Source organism: Chelonoidis abingdonii, chromosome 1 (genome assembly GCF_003597395.2).
Source record: "Chelonoidis abingdonii isolate Lonesome George chromosome 1, CheloAbing_2.0, whole genome shotgun sequence".
NCBI lineage: Eukaryota > Metazoa > Chordata > Testudines > Testudinidae > Chelonoidis > Chelonoidis abingdonii.
This window is the reverse complement of record NC_133769.1, coordinates 27945144-27966870: the sequence shown is the minus strand read 5'-3', so window position 1 is coordinate 27966870 and position 21727 is coordinate 27945144. Positions and strand designations below refer to the sequence as shown.

The window sequence follows — 21727 nt, the reverse complement described above, 5'->3', positions numbered from 1 at the left end:
TACCCCCGGGGTCTGTTCTAGGCCCAACCTTGTTCAGTGTGTACAGAAATAACCTGCCACCAGCCCAGTCATGGAATTTCATCTACACAGACAACATCTGCTGTGGGCTACAGGCTCTGACTTTTTCTGATCTGGAGAAGACCCTGAGTGATGATGCTGCAGAGCTAGCCAACTACTGCAAGTTGTTCCACCAGCAAGATAGTCTCTAGCACATTCCACCACTACCATGCCAATGCCAAGAGGAAACTAATCATCATAATGAATGGCCAGAGGCTGAAGCATGAAGCATACTCTCTGGGTGACCTGGGGCAAGCCAGTTAGCCCTCTCTATAGCTCTGATTCAGTAAACCACTTAAGCTTGTGCTTATCTTTATGAAATCAGTAGGATTAGTTACATGCTTAAAGTTAAGAGCATGCTTTGCTGGACTGTGGCAAGTCTCTCCTTCTTTTTCCATTTTATAAATAAGGGATAATCTCGCTCGACCATGGGGATGTAATGTGACAATTTAGTTATGAAAAGTGCTTTGAGATCTTTGGTACTCCGGAAATGAATAGAATTGTAACAGGATTACTGTGCTGTCTGCGTCCTCTCTGTGGCGCAGACGGGAAGGACACTGCTCTGAGGAAGTGGAGAGAGGGAGTGCACTTCCTGCCTGGAGGAAAAGCAAAAGTATTTTTAGGAGTCAGCAGCACGAACAGGAGGAGGGGAGCTGCCTCGCTACCCTCTTGTGGAAATAAATACATGTTCTGTTTTCTGCGTTCATGCCTCTGTCTTCATTGCAGGGACTCTACCTGCTTGGGCTAACCAGGGGTGAATGTAAGGTGGTATGACCGGGCCAGTATGGTGTACCGGTAAAAAGTAGCTGCCAGTACCAGCCCGTACTGCTGACTTTAAAGCACTGCCGTGGCAGCGCTTTAACGTTGCTGTCCCTTTTGTGCCCCCCATCGGGGGCCCTGCTGTGTCCTTACCAGCAGGGCCGCCGATGGGGGGGGCGCCAAAGGGGCAGTGACGTCAAAGCAGTGCTGTGGCAGTGCTTTAAGCAGGGTCCTTAAAACGCTGTTGCGGCAATGCTTTAATGTCGTTGCCCCTTTGCCTCCACCCCCAGCGGCTGACGGGGGGAAAGGAGGGCAAAAGAAGTAGCTGTCCCAGGGCCGTGATTTAAATCGCCCCCGGAGCCCTGGCCGGTGCAGGCCAGGCAGCGCAGATGGGCTGGATGCGGGACGCTGACCCGAGCCCTGCCCCTTCCACCCGAGGCCCCACCCCTTCCGGGGGGGGGCCAGAGCTGGCTCAATTTTATTTTCACCTCCGGGGCTAACCCACAAAGAAGAAAACTGAGACTTCACGAGACAGTGTTAGTTATTCCCACACTTTTCTGTAAACCACCCCCAGCATTAGAAATATCTGACGCTAAGGCTCCCTGGCTTCTCTTGGGATGGTTTCACAAAATAATCTTCCTTACTTCTGTAAGGTACTATTTTTACTACTCTATTTTCCCTTTGCTTTTAAAATGCTCTTTTGACATAATTAAGGCTTCCCTAGCCTTGTTAGCTCAGTGATCTGTTTTGTTAGGGAATAAAATGGTGACCTTGCTCACCAGGTGGGATTTTTCAGGCTCTTTTAGTTCTAATCATTAGTGCCTTAAGGAAGAGAGCAGTAGCTTTCAAGCTGGATAACTGAGAAGAGCTGTAAAAATGTCAGGTAGATGGCTGTCAAATTTCTAGTTGTTATAACCACAATAATTTAGACGGTAGACATAGTTCTGGTAAGTTATTCTGTTATCACACAATGTGTATTGTTAACTCCATGCACTTTAGCAATGTGTAAGTTGTGGTGAAGTTGTACTTTCATTTAATGATAAAATACAACTATGAAACACGGAGTGCGTACAATCATAGAATAATAGAATATCAGGGTTGGAAGGGATGAGTAGTTCAACTGTGAGGAGTTGAACTGAGTATACTCAACATAACTAGCTGCTTTTCACTGCTTCTAGTATCCAAAAAGAAAAGAAACATGGAGCTAAGTGACACACTGGGCTAATGCATTGACCTGTCACCTCTGGTGATCTGGTTTCAAATGATAGCTTAGGGCACATGAAAATGAGTTTGGTGGTTTCATTCAACCCCCCACTTGTGCACTTCACACAACCATGACACAGTTTAATATAAGTGTCTGTCTCTGCTCAAGAGAAACCCAGGACGAGAACAGCAAGGGTGTTGCAGATCATTAATGGGAAGCAGTGGAAGAGCTGTGTAAGGAAGCTTGCCTGTTTCAGGGAAGCGCTATTAGTCTCAGCATCATGAGCATTATATTCACTCAAATTTTATAAATGTTATTTTTTTAAAAAAGGACAATATAATCTCTTTGGCTGAGAATGATCTTTTGGACATATTACTGTGAAAGTGCAATATGTTTGATTTCTACACAACAACCATTATATAAAGTAACACAAAAGTTACTCACTTTAGGGTAGAAGACAACCACATTAACACGACTTGAATTCTACAGTGGCCAATCTGGAGGGTTATTTTCATGGGATAACCACAGAAGAGTTCACAGGATTATTTACACTTGGCCAGATTTTTAAAGTTACTAGGATGCCTAGTAGGATTTTCACAAACATCTAAGTGCCTAACATCTATTGAAATCAATGAGGTTGAAGTGCCTTGGTGCTTTAGAAAATCCCACTAGGCACCTAGATACCTTTAAAAATCTGGCCCATTGCTCCTAACTCATGTGGATACCAAATTTATGCTCTCTTATTATGTGTTTCTACAAAACCTAGCCCAATGGGCTGAGGTCCTGACTGGAGCTTCTGGACACTATTATAACAAATAATTTTTACAGTGCTTGCAGCTATGTTATGATCATTTGCCAAGGACTATTTTAAAAAGGGGGTATCTAAAAATACAAATCCAACATTAGGACTATAAATATAAAATGAAATGCTTACAAGTTACTGAAACATGCTGCCTAAACCTCGGAAACACAAGACAATAGCAGAAAGCCATGCAATATATTTTTGCAGAAGCACACAAACATTTTACAGCTCGCTCAGTGGGTGCCATGCTTACACTTACATTAGTCAGTTTCATACTACCTGAGTTTGTTTTAAGCATTTCCATCATCTGTGAGGGAGGGAGGGAAAAACAGAATGGTTAAGGTAAAATAAAATGAAATCTTACACATTGTTTAGCTGGTAAATGATCTCATTATTTTATTTAGTGCTAACAGTATGGAGGGGATGAAGAAAATTATCTAGTGATGTGCTTACATGTCTATTTTGCTAACCATAGAAATGGAGCTTTTTGAAAGTCAAGTGGTGAGAATGATTCAGTGATCTATCAAGGAACCAGATGAAAAACTAAAATTTACAGAGGAAAACATGATGAAGACTTACAAAAATCAAAATAAACAGTCTTGAGCAATACCGCATCTTGTTCCACTGTGAAAGAAGTAAGATTCTTTGGAACATCTTTCCAGCAGGGAGCAATTTTCAATGTTGTGTCTGCGTGAGTGGTTTAAAAAATATTTGAAGGAAGATGTAACAGTAAAAAAACAAAACAAAAAACCCCAAAAAACCCCCCAAAACCTTACCACAAGCCAGAGTAATTAGTTGGATCAATGATAAAACCACACCTGAGATATGTCCCTAAGTATACACTGATCTATGCTAATCTTTCATACTTTTGAATGACACGCTACAGCACTAAATTAAAAAGACATATTTTGATCTTGCAGGTACACTGCTCGTTGCTGTTAGCTGTATTTTCAAAACAACATGTACCATTTTAAAGAACCCAAGACTGGTAAATCCTTACTTATGCAAGTAGTCACAGTGCATTAGGTTTTAATTGTATAAATCTTTTGTGTTATTAATTATGCACACATGGAGGACCTATGATTGTGAGGTTTTAAGCTCCCTCAACTCTCATGAAGGTCAATGAGACTTGAGGATATGCAGCATCTCAAAGGATCAAGTCCTCAGTTTCCCTATGTTGTGCATATGATGGAGACACTAAAAGTTACCCAGAAGCACAGAATTTTCATGAGGAAAAATGTGAATGCAGATGTTTATTCAACATAATTAAACAATTAACCTCTGTAATAAAGATGGAAGAGAGAGAAGTTTTCACACAGGAATTTCAAACTGAGTAGACAAGTGGCCTTAATTTGTAGTATTCAAGAAGAAACCTAGAAGGAAAAGTTGGAATAGATACTGTTTGAAGGACTAGACTAAGACAATCATTTCTTAACCAAGAATATAGACCAAGTACCAGTATCACATTGACAAACTATGCTTTGTTTCCAAAAGGACTGAAGAGTCAATTTGATGTATCAGTTACCATTTCAAACAAGTCAAAGATATACCAGAAAACCTCTAAATGCATTGACTGAATGATAGATATGCTTCTAGTAAAAATAATATATTAACCTCCCTAAAGATTAATAGCAGAAGGTAAGAAATGCATTAATTTGGTTTTTTTTTAGGACATAGCTGGATTTCTATTTTCTTGGAAGCTTTGACTCTGCTTATATTGCTACTGGTGTAACCTCCGTAAAATGATTTATTGGCTTGCCTCCTATGTGCACATTATTTAGGCAATGAAACATAAAACACTCTGTGATGCTGTTGATTAATGCATACATTGATTGTGTAGTGAGATACAAGGCAAAGCAGCTGTCTTGATTAAGAGGCTGAAAAAAATGGAAATATAATACTGTACTGAATAAATGATATTAACCAGCATTTCATGTTTTTCCTTCAATATTTATTTCTCTGCTTCTGTATTGTAAGACTGGAGTTTAGAATTTTACACCTACTTAATACTACTTAGTACCTTGACTCTCGAATTCATTTGTATTTTACTACTTAGTCCCTTGACTCTCTTCTTGAATTCATTCATATTTAATGGGATTTATGCTGATTCTGTTCTGATTAAGCAGCAGTCATTACAACTCACTCTCATTGCACTAAAGTAGTATACTTGAGAGACAACCCAATAAATTCCTATCCTATTCAAGTATGCTCTGACAAAGGCTCCAATCCTTTAAACGCACTCATGCGCATGGATACTCCCACACTGAGCAGAATGGGGCTCCTCATAAGTGTAAAAGTTATTCTCATGCATAAAGTGTTTGCAGGATTGGAGTCCAGGGCTGAACCCTGTTCACTAGACTGACCTCATTTAAGTCAAGTCAACTACTCATGTGGGTAAAGTGAGCAGGATCTGGCCCTAAGTGACATCTAAACACTAAAGCAGATGCTTTGGGCCAAATGTTGCTCTCAGGGTGTAGGGGGGAGGGTGTTTCCCAGTACAGGTAGACAGACACATGCTAGCATTGCTCAAGCTAATATGCTAAAATTAGCAGTGGGGCCAACTGGCTTGGATGGTGGCTAGGGTTAGCCACCCAAGTCCAATGCTGCCTAAGTCTCTGGGTTTGTGCTTGGGTGGCTAGCCTGGGTCGCTGCTGCAGCCATATTGCTATTTTTAGCTCACTAGCTTGAGCCAGCTAGCATGTGTCTGTGTACCTGTGTGGACAGCACTCTCCCAGCTGCCATGTACATATCCACAGTGTCACCAGGATAGATATGGAATAATTCTGCTGAAGTCAGTGGAGTTAGTGCATATTGATACTGGAGTAACCAAGATCAGCATTTGGCTCTTTGTGTTTATATATATGAGCTGGATGAAACTGTGTTCTGGTTGAATTAAAATCTCCTTCAAATTGATATGTAAACAAGCCCTTCATTTAAGATAGTTGTAAGAGACAGTTAAGGGACCACACCTAAAACAAAGCCTAATAAGTCTGCCCAGGAACTAGCATCATGAAGGTGGTGGTGGGGTTCCACTAAGTACTGCAACCAGGAGCAGTGTGTGCGTGTGAGAGAAACTGAGAACAGACAGGAACACAGAGAGAGGCAGAGAAAGCAATACAGCCAAGCAGAGCGTGTGAGCTCAGTGTGACTTTGAAAAAAGCTAGAAAGGAGCTTTTGGATCTGGTGTTAACTCAAGAGGCTCAGTAAAAAGCAACAAAGAGTTCTGTGGCACCTTATAGACTAACAGACGTATTGGAGCATGAGCTTTCGTGGGTGAATACCCACTTCATCAGACGCAAAGAGGCTCAGGGGCTGGAAGCTAAGAAACTGCTCCTTTTGTTCTTGGTTCCTCCTGCATTTGGAGAAGCAGGACTTTGTACATTCCCTGTAAATAAACAAAGTTGCATCAAAGAAAATACCAGTCTTCCAATTTCTGCTCCAAAATGGAACATCCCCCAGGCCCTGAAATTTGACTAGCTGCTCAGGTCAAAGAGAGGCAACAGAAGCAAACAAAATGTAGTCTAGTTTTGGAGTGGTCATTGATTTGAAGGCCCCCTGTGCTTAGGACCACAGGGGGAATTAATTACATTTATTAAAAGCTCTTGTCTCTAAAATAAGATATAGAGGGTCTAACTCAGTTCTGTGCTACATTGGTGTAAATCTGTTTATTGTTGTTTTTAAGCAACAACAAAACATCCGTTAGTGATGCCAGTAAAATGCTCCACCATGTATATCAGAGTAATAATACTCTCCTAGAAGTATTGATAGCACCCTTCCTATGGGAACTTGCAGGATTTAACACTACAATAAAATATGCCCTGTTGTCTTCTTAATTAATAGACAAAGTCTCCACTGATTAAGCATGGAGGTTATTTATAATAACCACAGCAGAACCAAAAGGAAAATAAGTGATTCAGTTGCTAAATTCCCAGGATCATGTGTGATTCATTTGCACTTCACCCATCGGATCACTCTAATTTATCTATGATTTACAAAATTAAAGGAAGAGGGGTTTTGGATAAGCATTTTTATTATAAGCACTATTATTAATCTCAAGAAATAGTTCCATCTGTAAGGGGATGGTGGAGAGTTAATGGAAATATGGCAATTGACACTTCTGCAAAGAGCAAATACTCCTACAAGACATATGAAATGGTGCCAGATCATTAACTGAAAAAAATCTTTGCTATGTTGAGAATGAGATGCAATTGCTTAAAATTATATATCACAGCACAGCCCCTGTAAATTAATCTAGTCCTTGCATCCTCTCTTACATATTGTACCAATTAATAGATGCATATATTTAGATGAAGAGGCTGAGAGTTCTGCGTCAGTACATGATGATGATAACTCAGCAGTACATCATCTGAATCTCTGGAAATTTCTATAGAGGCTAGATCTGTCAGATGAACGTTTATAGAACAAATTTTTAAGGGGCTATTTTTGTAATATCCAGAGAGGTTCAACAATACATCAGATTATACAATTTATCTATTTTAGAGTAGAGCTGTTAGCACATTTCTCTTGAACAATACCCTCTTTAGTATTTTTCAGACATGAACATCTCCTAAAATGAAGCCTGCCTTTGAAATATTTTTGAAGATTTTCAACAGCAGATCATCAGAGACACTTTCATCTTGTTCTTCAAACTACCAGTGAATGAATGATCCACAGATTCTCAAATGAGTAGCAGTTATGGTGAAAGGCTACTTTGACATCAGTGAGTCCAATATGCATGTACTTCAGCAATATATAAATATTATTCTGCTGTGTTAGGGATTGATCCTGTGAGGCGCTGGATGCCTCCAGTAAGGTGCTGGGCATTTTCAACTTCCAATTCCAATGGAATTGAGGGCACCTAGCATTAGAATCTGCCTATTAGATTAATAGAATAATGTTATTTGTTCTTACTTTGATGTTCTGTTGGAAGCCTTATTTGTATATTTATTCACTTCTCATCTTGACTGCTCAGTTAAGGTGACTCTTTAGTCTCCCTAAATCCCCGTCCCTTAAATTCAGTGTCCAGAATGCTGTGGCCAAAGTACTCTCCAATTCCATGAAACAGAACCATGCCACCCTTCTCTCACTTTCACTGGCCTCCTATCTATCTCAAATCCAATTCAAAACTACCATCTGGTTTTCCAAACTCCCCATGAAACAGGCCACCCCACCTTTCTATTCTTAGATCTATCTACTTCCCTCTCTGTTAATTTCACTGCTCCAGTACTGACTTCCTCTCTTCTCCTCCTTTTCCCCATTTTATAGACTTTCCACAGTTGGAAATCGCTCTCTCATTTGTGCTTCTAAGGATTCCTCACCTATACAGAAATCTCATCCTCCCTCCAAATGACTCAGTGATTTCCTTTCTTGAATTTTGCCCTGAAGGCCATCTCATTTGCTCTTCTCTATGGTTGACTGTAAATCATATTCCAAAATAAACTATAAAGCAAATTATATGGGCTCAGTCCAGCACGTCTATTGCAATCAATGAAAGTTCTGGCTGAATGAGGAGCACAGGACCAAGTTCTGTTTGCACACGTTGGCTTCTGTGCTCAGGTCAGCATTAAGATTCACACAACCTAATAACTGAATTTAGCTTTACTTTGGTTTTAAAGTAAATCATGAAGACACATACAATTGGGTTGATCTGATTCAAGACATTTTGAGTAATCCCCAAATATAAAGGCACTCATCCATCACTATAGTCCTGTTACTGGAGCTATCCTTAAACAGAAGCAGTAGGCCGCCCATTTCTGTAATATCATGTGCAGATTTGTCTCACTTGAAACTGGCACTTCCAAGAGGGACGCTGCCATGTGGATTGCCAATGGGAAGACGTGGTAATGTCAGTTTCCCAAATACCACTTTGACAGGCAGAATCACTGGGAATCACTTCATTGTGGATACAGCATTACAAAAATAAATAGTAATGTATGGCATCCCTAAGTACCTCCTGCATCTGTGGATTTTTGGGCTTTTTGGGACTACTCATACATATTGCGGTCAAGAAATCTAGGCATCTCAGACCTAACCCATAGCTACTGCCATCCTCCTGATGTTATGGGGCAAATTCTAACCCTGTATGTGCACAGCGTTGAATGGAATCAATGGAAGCCCTATGTGCATCCCAAAAGGCAGAATTTGGTGCTACATATGGCTTGTGGACTTCTAAAGATCCCATGAAAATTACCAGAGAGACCTGGTAATTTCACCAAAAATGTTATTAATTGATTTAATGTGGCTGGGAGTACACAGCATTTCCCATTACTCTTCTGAGGCTCCCAGTTCAACCGTCCATCCATGTTCAGCAAAGCACTTTCAGCACAGGCTTCACTTTAAACACATTTTAAGTCAATGGAACTTAAAAACTTGTGTTCAAACAGTTTGCTGAATAGGGATGGATTGAAGCATGTCTTTAAATGCTTTTCAAGATTGGGAGCTTACATTCTAAAGCACGGGATACTGACTAACTGCCCCCTCAACATACCAGTCAACACACTGGAGGCAGCACCGAGAGCTGAAGTAATCCACACCACAGCTGCCTCTCTAGAGCATAGGGGAAGCAGGGACCAGACTGTGATGCTTAGAATTCCTGCCCTACTCCCAGAGCAGAGCAGCTATGCAGTACGTACCCCTTCCTCAGGCTGGATTATAAAAGTCCAGTCCATAGTATTCAATTAGGGATCCTAACACTGAGCACACACATCAAGTCCTGGCAGAGAAACATACCAAATCTAAGGCCACGTGTACACTGCCCTGCAGGTCAACACTACAGGTGTGTGAATAGCAATGTGCCTCAAAGTGTTGTACTGTAACTCTCCTAGAGTACTGGACACTGTGGGCATTGAACTAGAAGGTTCCTAGTTTGCATTAACATACATACAAAGGAAATACAGCACAGCACTTTGGTAGGCAGCGCTATTTAACCCCGCTTAGTCCGAATTGCGGAGCAGTGTAGACATTCCCTAGGTGTCAAGTTTTAGATTATATAATTTGCTAGGTTTGCTGTGTTTTGAAATGGGTACATATATAATAGATAGAAATGAATTTGTAATTAGAACCCTTTTAAAATTAAGAATAGTACAAAATGATGCTGTAATGTTTTGAATAATATTTACCTACTTTTGAAAAAAATGTATATGCATATTCTTGTTATACTTTTATTAAAGACTTTGGAAAAAAGAGCGTCTACTTATTTTGAAAAAATAGCTTTAATAATACTTACTTTACATATCTCTTTTCATTTCCAAACAATTTATGAGCCTTATATAACTCATTTGATTAATGGATGTGGAAACATCCATCACCATTTCTTAATATATGGACTAGTACAAGTGTATTATGACTGCTAACATAAGGACTCAATTTAAAAAAAAAAAAGTTTCTCATATCCTCTCCCAACTGCTCTTATTCCTGTCTCTTCAAGATCTTCTAGCAGAATCAATCAGAAGAAGTTTCTTTTATTTAATCCTTCCATTTTCTTTAATATTTTAAAAGCTATTCAGGTCATTATAGCCAACATACAATTTTTTTAATCTGCTCCCCAACAGTTCTTCCCCTCACAACAGAAGATTCATTGTTTGCTTACAGGACATACATTTCAGACTCAGATTTTAAACAATTAATCTGACCAACAACATAAGAGGCAAAGGGCCCTTTATGGCACCACTGAAGTCAATAGGAGCTCTACCATTTCCTTCCACAGAAGCTGGATCAGGCAGGGAGTAGTTTATTTCCTTTTAATGCTGTTCTCCCAGATGTCTCTCAGGGTCCCATCTGGAGAGATGCTGAGGTCCCTTAACTCCCATCTACTTCAACGACACATTGCGGTCGCTGACCTCAATGCGGGTGAAGGGTGCTCACTGCTCACCACTTCTCTGCAACAGGCACTTAGACTCAGCCGACATACATCACCTCGCTCCAAACAAAGGCCCAGCCCTACAATGTATTTCACATGCGCCCACTGACTTTAGCTGGGCTCCATGTGAATGCTGGAATCCACTACCATGGAGCTCATGGCAGGACTGGGGTCTAATTCTTCCTCTACATCATTTCTATCTGTCATTTTGCAACCTAGTCAAAACACGTGGGAAGCTTCACCCTGCTGGGACTTCACTAGTCGCAGTGTTTTAGGCTGGAATGTCCCAGAGCTGCATGTTAACTCCACTACACAGATTATTATTTTTGCATCTAAATCTTCTTTAAAATAGTTGGATAGACTCTTTTCATAGCTGAGCAGCCATCTCAGTAAATGTAGAGGGTGATTTACAGTTTGTACTTTGTACACTTTCTGTAGTGGAGCATAAAACTGAAAGGCTTATGCCAAACTCATTCATACATGGGCACATTCAAGAACAAATTAATTTTAAAGCACTTACAGGATATATAATGTTTCCAAGTCATGCTTTACAAATCTATAGAGTAATTTATAGCATAATATAGCATAATTAGAAGAGAGCTGCTGTGGAACAGATAATATGGCATTTTTAATCTAAAAGGATTTTAGCATTACACTTCTCCATATTATATATAATTCAGACCTGAAGGGAATCATGACTAATCAGTTTCAAAACAAAATTGTTGTATAAAAGAGGTCTCACCTAAGGGAAAAAAGATCATTTAAGGCCAACTTAAGGTTCCTAGAACCAGGGACACACCACAGTAAATCTGTGTGCTAAAGACTGCTATAGACTTGGAGATGGATTCAGATCTCACACTGGTATAAATCAGGAGTTACACTGGTTTAAAACCAGTTTAAGTGCTATTAGACACAGGCCCATCAATCCTAGGTAAATCCCACACACAGCTAGAGAGCCAGGGATGACATTAGCTTAAAAACCACACAAAAGCCGTTAAGCTAAAGAAACATGCCCTTAGCTAGCACTACTGGTAGGCCCCTTATCCTCTGTGTGGACTAGCCACTGGTGGGCACCATCAGTCGCCTACTCACACATAAAGCCAGTACATTCCTTGTGCCACCTGACTGCCAGAGGCAGAGAGGACTGACCATGGGAGATGCTAGATGACACCTTTGAGCTGATGAAAGCCAGCAAGTCCCACTCATCAAATGGGAGCTGATGACAGCACCTCACAGGATCAGACTCTGTGGCTGAGTAGGGTAAGAGCAGGCATAATGCTTGCAGGGACGCTGTAGTGAGTGTGCTCACCAGCAAACCTTGCTACGACTTTTGAAAAAGGGTAGCTTGAGTGTCACACCTACTCCCTTTCCCAGGCAAGCCTTAACTCCCACCTGCCACACTAGTGCTTCCACAAAATTCTCCACATGCTGAGCATTTATAATTAGCAAACACAGTAAGAAATTATTTTAAAAAACTTAAAGGTAAACAAATGAACCAAATTCAGTCTTGGCATAGGGCCACAACTCCCAGTGAATTCAGCAGGGCCATGTGGGTGTAAGTGAGAGCCGAGTTTAGCATGTTGATAGCAAACTAAAGAATGTAGTTACTCATATTCCCCCAGTTATTCTTCTGCCTGAATCTGTTTAGGGGCACTTATGCCATCTGTACTAGCAGCAATTTAACATGCTACCTGCAGAAGGTATAAATACACACTTGAGGATGAAGTAGCTACCATGCTCCCTCATTCACCCAGCTTGGTTTGTGTATTATATCTGTATAGCTGGTACTGTAATTCAGATGGCGATAGTGCATTCTTTCATCTCTGCAGGAAAAATATAGACTTAATTAAATGTGGTCAATCTCTAAAAGGTGCAGCTTTCAAAGACAAAATTGCAACATAAAGTATTTTGAGCAATGATAAGCAAAGTAGCGTCTACGGACTAAAGAGAAATTTCATTCTTAGTAACAGCCAACACTTGTAGACCAAATAATGTAACTTACAATCATTCAGTATTAGAGAGACAAGGTGGGTGATGTCATATCTTTTATTAGAGCAACTTCTGGTGGTGAGAGAGACAAGTTTTCACTAGAGCTCTTCTTCAGCTCTGGGAAACCAACTCAGAGTGTCACAGCTCAATACAAGGGTAAACAGACTGTTAATAAGCTAGCCTTATTGCCTATCTGGCAATCTTAAAATATCTACTCAATGATTTTTATTTAACTATATCAGTTTGGTGGTCATCAACACCTAATTACATTTCGTAGTGGCAGCTTTCCTATAGGTGAATAGTGAAAGTGAAAATGAACATCCAGCTCTATACAAGGTAAATCTGATCCCATTGAAGAGTATCCACTCTGAAACACAAGACTGAGTCAGGAGATGTGAGATCTTTTAGTTCTGACAGTGGTTTACTCTGTGACTCGGTGAATCCTGCAGGCAGCCTGGCTGGCAACTGGTAACTGGAAACCCTTTGCAACCAAAGAGCTGGCAGAGCTTCTGCAGTGCTCCAGCTCTTTGTTCAGAGTGACAGAGCTACAATTTCACAAACAAGAGAGGATAACTTTGGTTCATTCTCATTCAGTGGTGAAGTGAAGGCAGCAGTTAGAAGTAAAAAAGCACTATAACAACAATTGGAAAAAGAGAAAATTAAATAACAATCAATATAAATTAGAAGTTATTAAATGTAGAAAACTCGTAAGAGAAGCTAAAGATATAAAGGAAAAATCTATAGCTGGCAGGCCTAAGGACAATGACTAGTTTTTTAAGTATATTAGGAACAAAAGAAATCCTAGCAATAAATGGTAAAATTGTTAATGATGCAGAAAACGCAGAAGTGTTCAATAAATATTTCTGTTCTGTGTTTAGAAAGAAGCAAGATGATGATTTTCTGTTACATGAGGATGATAAAGTTCTTTCCAGTCCATTGGAAAATGAGGAGGATGTTAGACAACATCTACTAGAGAGAAACATTTTAAATCAGTAGACCAGGCTAACTTGCACCTTCGAGTTTCATAGTTTCATAGAATCTAATGCCAGAAGAGACCATTAGATCACCCAGTCTCACCTCCTGCATATCACAGGCCATTCAATTTCACCCAGATAGCCCTATATTAACCCCAATGACTTAAGTTTGACCACTGGAGACCAAACTTGGGTGCCATAGGGAAAGAACAGGAAAGACTGAGGTGCTACCAATGCCCAAGATCAATGGTTCTCAAAAAATTTTTCCCGCAGACCACCTGAAAATTGCTGAGGGTCTTGGCAACCACTTAATGATTTTTCCAAATGTTGTTTATACAGTTAGCTAAACTATTGTAAAGTGCTTTGGATAAAAGCACTATATCTAAAAGAAACACATTAATAATAATTAAGGTTTCTTTGTTCTACAAATAAAAGCACACAACTCATATTTTAATATCAGTAGTCTTACCTGTCTAACGCGATGGATGTGCCCTTTCTCCCCCGCCACAACAGGCCCTGAGCTGGGGCTGGGAAGGAAGGGGGTCTCTCCTTGTCTCCCCCCTGTGCCAGTTCCCAAGCTGGGGCTGGGAAGGAAGGAAGGTCTCTCCCCTGCCACAACAGACACAGAGCCGAGGCTGGGAAGGAGGGCCGTCTCCCCAGCAGTCGCAACCCTGGAGCTGGGCAATGTCACCTCTTTCTCTGGCCGCCGCAGCCCTGCACATCCCAAATTCCACCCCCCTCTTCTGACCCCACTGCCCCTTCCCACCTACCTTCTATTCCCCCCAAGGCCACCACCTCACTTTACATGTGCATCTTCTCCAGGGTCCAGGCACATAATTAGTGGTGCCACACCTACACGGCTTCACTAATTAGGTGGGTGGCCCTTTATTCTCACGTGCGCAGCCACCCAGGCATGCAGCTTAGAGGGAACTATCCGCGGACTACCTGAATGGAGTGTGTGGTCCGCGGACCACAATTGCAGAACCTCTGGATTAGATAGAATATGCTTAGATAATACCAGCAGGTGAACCATGGCCCATGGAACTGAGGAAAGTGAGCATCCCTCAAGGTCCCTGCCAAGCAGACCTGGGGGATAATATCTTTCCTACCCTAAATCTAGTGACCAGTTTGACCCTGAGCATGTGAACAAGACAAAGCAGCCAGGCATCTAAGGAAGAGCATTCCTTGTACTCTCTCAAAGCACCACCACTCCTAAAAGGATTGGGTCTGCCCCTGCTCTGTCCCCAGCCTAGCTCTGCCCCCAGCCACAGCTCCACTCAGGCCCCTGCTCCACCCCAACCCAGCTCTGCCCTCAGTGCCTCTCCCCTGCAGTCCAGTTCTCTGCCTCATTCCCTCTCTGCCACCCAGGCCAGCTCCATCTCTAGCTCCATGTCCTTCCCCAGCCCCAGTTCTGCCTTCAGCCCAAGCTCCACTGCAAGGAAGTCTTATCTGTGCAGTAATAGGGGTTGGGGGTGCGAACAGATTCTAGTACTGTTAAGGGGGCATGACAGGAAAAGTTTGGGCACCATTTGGCTAATGTAATCCTTGGATGATTAAATAAATAGGAGAGATGACTTTACCTCTGGTGAGACAAGTACTGGAATACTGCACCCAGGTCTGATGTCCACTTTTCAAAAATGATGTTGGAGAGGGTGCAGAAAAGAGCCACAAAAATGATTCAAGGGCTGGAGAAAATGGCTTATACTGAGAGACTTAAAGAGCTCAATCTGCTTAGCTTATCAAAAGAAAAAGGATTACATACTCTTAAGTACCCTCACCAAAGGAAGTGGTGGATTCTCCATCTCTTTTCATCTTCACAGCAGGACTGGATGCCTTTCTGGAAGATATGCTTTAGCTAAACAGAAGTCATTGGGCTCAATACAGGGGTAAGGGGTGAAATTCAGTGGCCTGTGATATACAAAAGGTTAGACAAGATGATCTGATGGTTCCTTCTGGCCTTAAACTCTGTGAATCTATGTTGCCATTCAGTAGTTCTCTCTAGAACTCACTATGCAGGGGTGTGTACCCTGAGCACACCCCCCTGTAATCCTGTCCTTGGCTGGCCCCTTGTGCAGCAGACACACAGGGAAATCTATCTAGCTGTGGAACCAGTGCCAGGATTTGGTTCCAAAAAGCACAATCTGTTGTGTTCTATTTCTCCAATTGTAAAACATTTTTGAATGAATTCCTCTTGGTGTTAATGCCCTTCAAGTGCATATAAGAGTTATATCCTCACTTAGTCAGGCAACTTCTTGTAATCTTTCTCCATGAGGCAATCACTCCAGCCTCTTAATTGCTGCATTGTGTTTTGGTTGTGCCATAGCATCGGATACATGCTCTCTGGTCTTCACAAGTATTACCTGACTGACTTCAGTGTAGCTACTCCAAACTACTCTTATGTGAGAGGAGAAACAAGGCCATTGTATTTTATGGATAAAATGCTAAACTAAATCATGCAACCCCAGAAATTAGAGATGGAGGAGGTATCCAGGAGGTCCTCTACCCCAGCCAATGTAGCAGTGTTTCCTACAGTGAAGTTCTAAAGCTCTGTTTAAGCCAGTTTTAAATGATTCCAACAATGGGCCTTAAATAGTTTGAGAAGCTATTTTGCAAACTAACCAGTCTCACCATTGCCAGCAAGCCTAGCCTTTAATTGCACTCTGTTGTTCCTATTTATCTTCCTCTGACCACCCATAAACAATTCTTTTTCCTTGTAGTGTTAATGATCTTCAAGTAAATACAGGAGTTATAGCCTCACTTAGTCATTGTTTAGCAAAGCTATGCAACTTCTTGTAATCTTTCTCCATGAATCAATCCTTCCAGCCTCTTAATTGGTACATTTATTGTGGTGCTGTAGCATCTGACACACGCTCTCTAGTATATTTTTAAATTTTTCAACCTACAGCAACTTACTTTAAGGAGTGTAAAGGCTTAAAAGAAAGTGCCTATGATGTCAACTGCAGCAAGACAATAATCTCCACCTTCTTTGAAACTGGTTGTGTCTATTTCTAATTCCTTTAAATTGTCAATCTCATTGTAAAATGCTTGCAGAGATTGACTCCTACATTGGCCTCTCCAATGGAAAAGTGATTGCATCATGGAACTGCATTTCAGATTTTAATACATTTACCCTTGGTAAGAGACAAATAATAAAAAGAAAATTAGATTGAAACAACTTGCTATAAAATGTATCAACACTAACAATGATAAACCTCATAATTTGTGTGCATGCTTCAAGAGGTTGTTGAGGAACACCTGCCCTTAAAGGGTAAAGGTATGTGGGGAACAGGGGAGCAACATTTTCTTTGCTTTTGATGGTAATAAAATTTTCAATGCCTTGTGACCCTCTGATTGGCTTTTATGACTCCTTTGGGGATTGCAATTGACTGTTTGAGAAACATCGTTCTAGCACATCAGAGGCTTTCAAACTGTGGTTTGGAGTCCATCAGTCCTGTGCAGAGCACTTGCTGAAGGTCCACTTTGTCTGTCTCATGATGCTGGCTCTCCACCTTGTTTCCTGGTCCTAAATCATATGAAAAGAAGCTAAAAATATATCACATAATTTTCCTCATATTACTTTTCTTTGAAAGCAACTGCTGAAGCGGCCCTAGGGACACTGTGCCGTTGCAAATGGAAGGGGAGGTGGTCTGTACAATTGTGAAGAGGAGCGGTGTCCATGAGGCAATCCGGACACAAACTTTTCCTGGCTTTTCTTGAAAGTAGAGATAAGTGTAAAGAAACAGATCAGAGAGGAAAACAAATGATTAAGGCCAATTCTACTTTAACTAACTGACCCATCACCAGTTACTCACACCTTTTATTCCACTGACTTTAGTGGAACACTCCTGATTTATACAAATGTATGTGAGGAGCAAATCATGCCCCAATTTCACACGTTTGTAGAATGAAACTCTCACACTCTTGTAGGTGATTTAACAATTAAATAAAACCATGAGAATTTGAATGATAAATTCAATTGAAAGATCAGGATAAAATGGCTGGTATTACATAACAGGAATTGTGACTGGAAGGTTATTGACAAATATCAAAAGAAGTTTCCGTAAGTGAGGTCACAACAGCAAAGTGTTTTGTAGGGCAGGGTGCAATCCAGTGACACAAAGAAAGCCTTCTGAAGGACATTAATCAAGGTACAAGTAAACAGAAAATGAGATGCTTCAGGACACAAAGGCTGCAGGAAGTGCATCTACAGCAGTAAAGGTTGATGGAAATCATAAGGTGGGAAATAAAACTAAGGCTACAGGTGGAAATGAACACAAGAACTGCAGAACATCTATTCTGACAATGCAGCCATTTGTATTGCTAAAAGGGAAATCAACGAACCAAATGCAAGAAGACAGGCTTATTAAATGATTGACTGTCCACCTGGAAATTCCTGTCTGTGAACTCATCATGGTGATATAGTATAAAAAAATAGAGTCCAGGGTTAAGAGATTGTTCACTGAAGTGATCAGGTATCTTATAACTTAGATTTGCAAACAAAAGAGGGAATAGGAAGACCATTTAAGCCACTGCTTTGGGTTTTATTAAAACTGAACCAGCTGTCCAGGGCCGGCGCTTTCATTTAGGCAACTTAGGCAGTCGCCTAGGGCGCCAGCATTATGGGAGGGGCGGCATTTTGCCGGGGGGGCGGCAGGTGGCTCCGGTGGAGCTGCCGCAGTCGTACCTGCGGAGGGTCTACTGGTCTCGAGGCTCCGGTGGACCTGCCGCAGGCATTTCTGCGGACGGTCTGCTGGTCCCGCGGCTCCGGTGGACCTGTCGCAGGCATGCCTGCGGCAGCTCCACCAGAGCCACGAGATCCGCACGTGGGGGGGCGAAATGGCGCAGTGCCTAGGGCGCCAGAAACCCTGGCGCCGGTCCTGCAGCTGTCACATATGAAAAACTTGTATAGGACAGTAAAAGAGACTTCACCAAGTAAAAAGTGGGAAGGATTATTATAGCTAAATCCCACAATGTTAAAAACTGGATCAGAGAGAATCTGGTCACTGTAGCAATTGGGCAAGTTATAATACTCAGCCTATACACATTAATTATATTTGCAACTGAAGGTTTCCTTTTGGATAACTCCAGTTCTACTAAAGACTTCATTGTTGTAAGAAATAATACCTTTCTCTTTATCTGTGAAAGCTGTCTAAGGTAGAAGAAATAGCTATACTAAGAGATGAAGTTAACATTTTTAACAGAATCCCTAATCAGGGAAACAAAATGTGTTTGATCATCATAATGTAGAAACTCCTCAGCCTAAAAAGCATGACTGCTAAACAAAAAAAATCAAACAAAACCCACAAAACACTATTACATACTACACCCAGCATTCCACATGAACACGTAGTAATTTATAGCCTTATCCCAGGGCCACTGATATCAATGGAATGATTTCCATTGATTTCACTGGGTTTTACATAAAAATCAAGCTCTTCCTAATTCTATTCTGAGGTGTAAAGTTTTAGACATTTTAATTCACACAGGCTTCTGAACAGTACTTAGATGACAGTCATCTTTATGTTTATTATGATGGTGCCTAAGGACCAATATTGTCCATCTTCAATTTCTATGTCCATCCAATCCCTTAGCTGCACATTTCCTTGCCCTCACCTCATTTGACTTACAACCCTGGTTCAACTTTCCCACTCACCAAAAGGGCTGTTCACTTGATGTGCTTTTCACTCAGCATTGCTCTCTCTCTCTGGGCTGTCTAACTGTCACCTGGTCTCTTTCAGCAACACCTCCACATGCCCTGTCACTCACCCTTTCTCTCTATGACTTCCAATCTATCAGCATTGATGATCTCTTGTCTGCTCTCAGCCCTCTTCTCCCTGCCTTCCCTTCCCCTTCCTCCCTGATATGATTGTTGATTCTCTCCATGCTTCCCTCTTCTCCAGCCTCGACTCTTTGGCCCATCACTCTCCCATCACAAGGTCCATCCTGCCAACCCCCGGCCCTGGCTCATATCCTATATCTGCTTCTTGCACGCCTGTTCCTATGCTGCAGTATTCCTGGTGGAAATCTTGTAACCTGGCTGACTTCCTCCATTACAAATTCATCTGTTCCTTCTTCAGCTCTTCCACCAACCTAGCTAAACAGCTCTACTTCTCCAATTTAAGTGAATCCCACACCTGCAATACCAGCTGCTTCTTTCCCACCTTTTGACTCACTCCTCAAACTCTCCCCCCCTTCTGCCTGTACAGGATTTTGCCAATTTCTTTCAATAGAAAACTGAGAAAACATGTCATGACCTTCCCCACCCTTTGACTTGCCTTCCCTTCCTTTTCCTCTTCCCCACTACAACTCTCTCCTTTCCATGATCACAAATGCAGAAGTTCCTGTCTGCTCTTCATTTCTAACCCATTCGCTTGCTCCAGTGACCCCATCCCATCTTCTGATCTCCCTTGTGCTCACTCTCATCCCCTCCCTTACTCTTCTCCTTAATCTCTTGCTTTCCTCTGGCTCTTTCCCCGTACAATACAAGCATGCTTTCGTCTCTCCAATCATAAAAAAACACTTTTTATCTCTAAATTAATTGAACATGCTGTCTACATTTGCCATCTTAGTGCTCTTCCAATGCCACCCTAGACCCTCTCCAATCCAGCTTCTGTCTCCTACACTTCCCTGAAACTGCACTCACCAAAATTTCTAAGGACCTCCTAGCCAAATCTCAGAACCAGTACTCCCTCCTCATCCTCCTTAACCTGTCAGTCACATTGGACACAATTGACTGTCCTCTTCTTGAAATTTTTTCCTCCCTTGTCTTCCATGACTCTGTCCTCCCCAGTTCTCCTCTTCCCTTCTAATTGCTCCTTCAATGTGTCCTTCTCATCTGCACTTCACCATTCTCAGTGGTTTCCATAGGGCCCAGTTTTTGGCCTCTATCTCTTCTTTATCTCTGGGTAATCTCATCTGTAATCACAAGTTCAACAATCATCTTTATGCTGATGATTCACAGATAGACATCTCTACTCCAGCCTTGTTTCCGTTGGTCCAAACTAAAATCTCAGCTTGTCTCTCTGACATCTACTTGTGGATGTCAACTTATGAGCTAAAGCTCAACAAGGCTAAAACAGAGCTCTTAATTTTTTCCTCACAAGCCCTCTCTACTACTTCCTTTCTTGATCACCACCCTCCTGTCTGTGACATAGGCCCAAAGCCTCGCTATCATCTTCGACGCGGACCTTCCCATAGGTCCTCACATCCATTCTATGCCTATATCTTACAGATTCTTTCAGGATAAATCTCTAAGCTATGGCCTTTCTAATCTACTCACACAGCTAAAACACTTGTCTAGGGCAGGGGTAGGCAATCTATGGCACGCGTGCTGAAGGCGGCACACAAGCTGATTTTCAGTGGCACTCACGCTGCCTGGGTCCTGGCCACCGGTCTGGGGAGCTCTGCATTTTAATTTAATTTTAAATGTAGCTTCTTAAACATTTTAAAAACCTTATTTACTTTATATACAACAATAGTTTAGTTATATATTATAGACTTCTAGAAAGAGACCTTCTAAAAATGTTAAAATGTATTACTGGCATGCGAAACCTTAAATCAGAGTGAATAAATGAAGAGTCGACACACCATTTCTGAAAGGTTGCTGACCCCTGGTCTAGGGTCTCATCATCTTGTGTCTTGATTAGTGGAACATCCTTTTCTCTGGCCTTGATAGATGAAATCTTGTCCCACTCATATCCATTCAGAATGCAGATGCAAAGATAATTTCCATAGCCCATTACTTTGACCATGTCACTTCTCTCTTTGAATCCTTCCATTGGCTCCCTCTTCTCGAGTGTATCAAACATAAGTGACATCCCCTCATTTTCAAGGCCCTTCGTGGCCTATTCCCCCTCCCCATATAAACTTTCATTCACTACTGAAATGTCAATTACTTTCTCTGACTGACTCATGATGCCAGCCTCTAGCGCCTCCTTGTTAAATTTTCAAACAAGCACCTCTGTGTTTCTCTCATGCTGCACCTCACACTTGGGAGAAGCTCCTCATCAAAATCCACAAAACTAACTCATCCTCTTCTTCCAAACTCTTCTTTGCCATGATGCCTACAATAAACTTGACAAAGG

The 21727-nt window shown here is 41.5% G+C and overlaps 1 protein-coding gene across 2 annotated transcripts in view; it reads right to left on the bottom strand.

Moving 5' to 3' along the window:
* Positions 1 to 21727, bottom strand: part of LHFPL3 (LHFPL tetraspan subfamily member 3) — a 459544-nt gene that overhangs the window by 58876 nt on the left and 378941 nt on the right. Inside the window, exon 3 of one of the 2 annotated variants that reach the window (XM_075064706.1) lies at positions 3102 to 3129. The exons of the other annotated variant lie outside the window; for it this stretch is intronic. Coding sequence (XP_074920807.1) covers positions 3113 to 3129 — 17 coding nt within the window. The 3' untranslated portion in view covers positions 3102 to 3112. The remainder of the gene's footprint in view (positions 1 to 3101; positions 3130 to 21727) is intronic. 2 annotated transcript variants of the gene reach the window in all.